The 6,244-nt window shown below is 57.8% G+C and overlaps 2 protein-coding genes across 6 annotated transcripts in view; both read right to left on the bottom strand.

The window, feature by feature from the left end:
- ALLC (allantoicase) overlaps positions 1 to 739 on the bottom strand; it is a 28,727-nt gene extending 27,988 nt beyond the window's left edge. The window contains exon 1 of the mRNA XM_077751045.1: positions 686 to 739. The gene's annotated coding sequence lies outside the window, so the exon portion shown is untranslated. The remainder of the gene's footprint in view (positions 1 to 685) is intronic.
- A 583-nt stretch (positions 740 to 1,322) lies between these two features.
- Positions 1,323 to 6,244, bottom strand: part of COLEC11 (collectin subfamily member 11) — a 30,761-nt gene continuing 25,839 nt past the window's right edge. For all 5 annotated transcript variants that reach the window (XM_077750939.1, XM_077750941.1, XM_077750940.1 and 2 more), the window contains 3 exons: positions 3,900 to 3,953; positions 2,381 to 2,476; positions 1,323 to 1,915 (listed from right to left, as the gene is read on the bottom strand). In XM_077750939.1, coding sequence (XP_077607065.1) covers positions 1,524 to 1,915; positions 2,381 to 2,476; positions 3,900 to 3,953 — 542 coding nt within the window. In that variant the 3' untranslated portion in view covers positions 1,323 to 1,523. The remainder of the gene's footprint in view (positions 1,916 to 2,380; positions 2,477 to 3,899; positions 3,954 to 6,244) is intronic.

Genomic DNA, 6,244 nt, shown 5'->3' with positions numbered 1-6,244 from the left:
CTCCACGTACCTACAATTGCAGCAGCGGCTAGTGCTGGCCGTGTCCGCCCCCAGGCTCCAGTCCCCGCGGCGCACGTGTCAAGGAGCAGGTAACCCGTGCATGTGCAGCAGATGGCTCCCCGACAGGACCGTGAACTTGGGAACCCAAGCCACCTAGAGTGGGCAGGAAGGTGCGGCCCCCCCCTCTGCAGGGGAACACCACCTCCATCCTGCTGGACGTAACCTTGCCTGCCCATCACTCTAGGAGGCTCTAGGCAAACATCTTCAAACAGGGTCCAGGGGCACCTGGGGGGCATCCCATTTCGGCTCAGGTCATGACCTCACGGTTCGTGGGTTCGAGCCCTGTGTCAGGCTCTCTGCTGTCAGCACAGAGCTCACTTCAGGTTCTCTGTCCCTCTCTCTTTGCCCTTCCCCCACTTACTTATGCGCTCTGTCTCTCTCTCTCTCAAAAATAAATAAACATTTAAAAATTAACTTATTCGGGGCGCCTGAGTGGCTCAGTCAGTTAAGCATCCGACTTCAGCTCAGGTCATGATCTTGAGTTCACAAGTTTGAGCCCCAAGTCAGGCTCTGTGCTGCTTCACATTCTGTGTCTCCCTCTCTCTGCCCCTGCCCCGCTCTGTCTCTTTCTGTCTCAAAAATAAATAAACATTAAAAAAAATAATAATTAATTAAAACTGAAAACCTGGTCCAGAACACTCCGGGGGTCCTTGCCCCCCCACCCTGTGAGGTCGCCTCCCCGAGCTGGACGGGAGCTGGTGGCTCGCTTCTCGTGAAGAGAATTCAGTGATGGGACGGCGCTTGCGTCCCAGACCAGGTCACAAAGGGCCGCGACCGTGGGGCGCTGGCCGGTCCTCGCGGCCCTGGGGCGGCCAGCCGCCGTGTTGAGGGCTGCCCGGCAGAGGGGCCCAGGGGCGCAGGAGCGGGATCCTGCCCAAGGCACACTGGCTGTCGCTCCCGATGGAGAGGGTCTGGGAAACCCCAAGAAAAGTCCTCATCCACAGGACGCGTGGGACGCTTACGTCTGTTTCCACAAGGCACTGGGTTTGGGGTACGTTCGGCAGTAACGCCTGCAGCGACTGGAGAGGTCAGGGCAACACGGCAACACCACGCGCTCCCCTGGGAGGTCAGAAGGTTTCCTTTGCCCGAAACCTGCGCTCGCGACAGGCAGGACTGGCCCCGCTTGGGTGGCAGTGAGGAGGAGCACAGATCTCATCGTCGTTTCCAGAACTATTGGCTCGAGTTGGGGGGGTTCTTTTACACACGAAATTAAAAGGAAGACAGTAATTTAGGAGCCCGCTACCGTCGGTGCTTAACGATGATCATGTTTAAAGATTTATTTTATGGTCTGGACAAAGGCGAGGGCAATTCGGAGAAAGGCCCCGTAATGAGATTCGGCTACAACACAGGCGACACGGCCTCGCGCAGAAACCACCCCGTCCGCCTCCTCCGAGCTCGTCTGCGGCTCAGAGACCCCCCAACGCCCCCCACCCTGGGCCCCGCTGGGCGGCCGGTGCGCGCGCTCACACGTGCTCCTTGTCGAACTCGCACAGGAAGTGCATGGTGACGTGGCAGGCCACGTCGTTCCAGCCGCCCGAGGCCACCATCTCCACGCAGTCCTCCTCGTCGTACGCGTTGTTGGGCTCGCCGCTGCGCCACTTGGCGAAGGTCTGCATGGGCGAGCGGTCCTGGTACACGAACGAGCCCTCCCTCTCCAGGTCGTTGATGCCGATGAAGACGCGGGCCAGGCCGGCCTGCGCGATGTAGGCGGCCATCAGCCCGTTGGCCGCCTCGTCCTTGGGCATGGCCAGCGCGCCCCCGCGGCCCTGGCACCACAGCTGCGCGTCCGCGTGGCGCTTCTCCTCCTTCACCAGCAGGTACACCTTGCTGTCGGTCTCGCGCACGCCGGCGACAGCTGGGGGGGAAGTGCCGCAGAGTGAGCGCGCGCCTTCTGTAACACACTCCGTGCGCACACTCATACACACGTGCGGGGCGCGCACGCCGGCCACAGCTGGGGGGGAAGTGCTGCAAGGTGAGCGCTCTCCTTCTGTAAACACACTCCGTGCGCACACTCATACACACGTGCGGGGCGCGCACGCCGGCGACAGCTGGGGGGGAAGTGCCGCAGAGTGAGCGCGCGCCTTCTGTAACACACTCCGTGCGCACACTCATACACACGTGCGGGGCGCGCACGCCGGCGACAGCTGGGGGGGAAGTGCCGCAGAGTGAGCGCGCGCCTTCTGTAAACACACTCCCTGCGCACATTCATACACACGTGCGGGGCGCAGACGCCAGAGCCGTGGGAGCCCCTCCGTACCCGCCCCCCCGAGCTGGGGGCTGGGGCTGCGCGGGGAGAGACCGGGCAACCCGGGCAACGTACCATTTTTAATGAATTTCAGCTCCGCGGTCAGCTGGCTGACCTGGTTATCCATCTCCCCGATGGCCTTCCTCAGCTGGCTGCACTCGCACGGGATGCCTGCGGGCACGGCCGGCGTTACCACACGGGACAGGCACGTGCCCGTAGCAGCCCCCACCCACATAAACGCCCACTCGCAGGCCGAGCAGGAGGGGCCTTGAAGGCCGATTACAGATTCCCCAGTTTGTCCCCAAGGCGAGGGGAGGGGCGCAGGGACTTCCGCAGGACGGCACCAAGCCTGACTGGTTTTATTTTTTTATCTTAAAGTTTCTTTATTAAGATAGAGCACAAGGGGCGGCTCAGTCAGTTAAGGGACCGACTTCGGCTCAGGTCATGATCTCACGGTTGGTGGGTTCGAGCCCTTTGTCGGGCTCTGTGCTGACAGCTCAGAGCCTGGAGCCTGTTTCAGAGCCTGTCTCCCTCTCTCTGCCCCTTCCCTGCTCACACTGTCTCTGTCTGTCTCTCAAAAATAAATAAATGTTAAAAATTAAGAAAAAAAAAGAGCACAAGGTGGGGGTGGGGGGCGGTCAGATAAACACGCTGTCCATGTGGAGCCCAATATAGGACTCGAACTCACATACCGAGAGACCATGATCTGAGCCAAAACCAAGTCAGAGGCATAACCGACTGAGCCACCCAGGCGCCCCGAAGACCGACGACCTCTTTTAAAATCGGGCTCTGTTTTCTGGGAAGGAAGAGGGGAGGTGCAGGGGAGGTGGGTGGAGGGTGGCCTCCGGGAGCAGCTCAGACTGTGGGGCAGCAACTGTGCAGACACAGAGAAGCCAGGACATCGAGGAAATGAGGGAGCCTGGTGGGATCCCGTCTCTCCCTCTCTCTCTGCCCCTCCCCTGCTCTTGCACACGGGCCCGCTCTCTCTCAAAATAAATAAGCATTTTCAAAAAACGGAAGCACGTCAAGACTTGATACAGAGAGGAACCAGCTGACCAACCCACGTGTCCGTCGGGGACGGCTGGGCTAATGGGTTGTGACCTGTGCACACAGTGGGCTAAGCCGTAAACAGTGAGGAAAGCCTGCGACGTTGTGACAACGTGGATGGACCTGAAGGCGTTATTGCTGCGTGAAGTGAGTCAGGCAGAGAGAGACAAATCCTGCAGGACCTCGCTTACGTGTGTAGTGGGGGAGGGGAGCTGGGGGAAGGGTGCAGACCCCCCCAAGATAAATGCCCACCACAGATACGACACACAAAGTAACACTGCTCTGTGGCCGAGACCTAGTCCTCCGAGCTCCCCCACAAGCATACGTTTGTTTGCCTGCCTTCCTCTCTCTTTCCTTTCTATTGTGTCTGCAGAAGACAGATGTTAGCTGAACCCATTGTGGCCATTTTGCGGTTTCTGTAAATCAAACCCCTGTGCTGTGCGCCTTAGCCTTATCAGTGAGGTATGTCAGTTATTTTTCAATAAAGTTGGGAGAAAGTGCAATTTTTAATACACTTTTACAAACTCTTGGACCCTCTATACCATACCTGGTTCTCCGTTAGGGCCAGGGGGCCCTATGTCACCAGAATCTCCTTTTTCACCTGAAAAAGGAAAGCAAGGTCAAAATCACCAAGTAGAGCTGGGACACGTCGTGCAAGTTCAAAATGATCAAGGTTAATGATGTTATTTCTTCCGTGTGTGATGTCCTAGGACTTTCCCCTTGACCTTCTTTTTGCTCTGAATACAGGGAGTTGTATTCTATAGATTATTAATTCTTCGGGCTCTCTGGATGTGACATGGGACACAGCCTATCACAAGATTTTAGAGATTACCAGATGATCCTTCTTTAAATCGACTCTGAAAACCCCAGATGTCTCATAGAACAACGTGTAGGTCTCATGTCATGAACTTTAACTGCCTGAGTCAGTAACACCTGAACCTGACTCCTGCCTGCGCCCTCATGACGGAAGGGAAGCTCGGAGAGAGCATGTCCCGTGGGCCCTGGGGTGGACTGGGGCCAGTCTCACCCAAATGGAGAAGAGAGTCCTTCCTGAGCCCTCTCGGAGGGCACCTGGGCCCCCACCTGGCCTAGCGTGAGGCCGCCTGGAGACAGGATGCGCCATTCTGCCCACCTTCCTCCCGGCTTATAAAACAAAAGGTTAGATGCCACCATGCCCGCAAAGCTTCCTGGCTACTCTAAGATGAATAAGCTTAAAAAAAAAAAAAAGACTTAAAAAATAAAATAAAATAATAAAATAAGATAATGAAATAAGATAATAAAAGTACAATAAAATAATAAAAGATAAAATAAAATAAGATAAAATAATAAAATACAATTACATGCATTAAAATAATTAAATAGACAACAAATGTATAAGGGCGCATGAGTATTCCCGCAGCGCTTTGGTGAAGGACAGGTGCCTCCTCCCCTGCGCGGTCTCAGTATATTCCGTCTGCGTGGGAGGGAGAGAGCCCACCAGGCCGGTCCAAACGACCCCTGTGACTCCACCAGGACGAGGCTCAGAAACGACGGACAGGTCGGCCTGACAAGGGACTTGCTGGGCAGCCGTCCCGCGGTAAGACCCGGACATTCATCCAGAGCGCGTGTCATAGGTGAGAGGCACACCCGTCCCTACTTGCACGCCAATACCCATGGCGCCCCACACGGCACCTACCCAGCACCTAACAGGCGGGAACAGCCCAGCTCTCTGCCAACAGACTGGCGAATAAGTAAAATGTGGTCTGGCGGTGAGTCACCTTACAAAGGAAGGGAGTGCTGGCCTGGCTACAGCACAGATGGGCCTCGAACACTACACTCAGTGATGTAGGTCACACACAGATGACAAGCCTGTTGGGATTCCATTTACGTGAATTACCTAGAACACATAAAGTCACGGACACTAAGTGGAGTAGAGGTGACCACGGCCGAGGGAGGGACCGGGGGACCCTGCTTCGTGATGACAGGGTTTCTCTCCGGGGCCATGAAAATACTGTGGTGAAGGTGGTAGAACATCACAAAGCTACATGATGCCGCTGACTTGTGCGCCTGGAAATAGCTAACGTGGCAAACTTTAGGTTAGGAATATTTTCCACAATTTTCAAAGCCTTTATAAAGCACACGCGCGTCCCTCTTTATGCCTCGCATGTCTACGAGCTCTTTCAGGAGAGGGCCGTCCCGGGCAGGTGCTCCCCACAGGCTTGCCAGGAGACGCCGAGCTGGCCCAGTGTCCGCCACACTCCTGGCCGGGGACCCCTTCCTGCCAGGGAGGGGCCGGGGCAGGGGGAGGTGCATGCCCGCCCATCGGAACAAGCACCTGGGCCTCTCACAGCCCCGCCTCCGAGGCAGGTGAATGGGGCAGAAGAGCCCGGCCCTGCGTGGGGCGGGCCACACGGGCCCCTCCCTGCCGCCCACCCTCAGCAGCGCTGCCAAGCCCAGGGCGTCCCCCGCCGGGGCCTCACCCCTCGTGGGGTGCGTGGGAGACCCCGCAGGATGGCCCACTGACAGCGCGGGGCGCGGGGGCTCCAGCTCCGCGACTGGGCCGAGAGGGGCCGTGTGGCTCAGCGCCACAGCCGTGCCTGCCCGCCCTGCTTCCTGACCTGCTGTCCCCTGGGGGCCGTGGGGTCAGATGAGGTCTAGAAATGGACCCAGACAATGCGGGCATCTTGTCCCTGGAGCCCGGCCTCCCTGGGCCGCGTTCGCACCCAGAGCCACCCCAGAGTTTCAGAACGTCACCAGGGTGGGGGTGGACAGACAGCGTTTCAGGGCAGCGGCCTTCCATTCCTCAAGAGGGGCTCCAGCGTCTCGTTAAGGGGTTACAGAAGTGATAGTGAGCGTCCTGACGAGCACACCAGCCCCATCCCCCCCCATGCCCCGTGGGAGCACAGCAGCCCC

The sequence above is a fragment of the Crocuta crocuta genome, unplaced genomic scaffold (assembly GCF_008692635.1).
Source record: "Crocuta crocuta isolate KB4526 unplaced genomic scaffold, BGI_CrCroc_1.0 scaffold129, whole genome shotgun sequence".
Lineage (NCBI taxonomy): Eukaryota > Metazoa > Chordata > Mammalia > Carnivora > Hyaenidae > Crocuta > Crocuta crocuta.
Note: the sequence above shows the minus strand (reverse complement) of the source record. Positions and strands in the feature narration are given on the sequence as shown.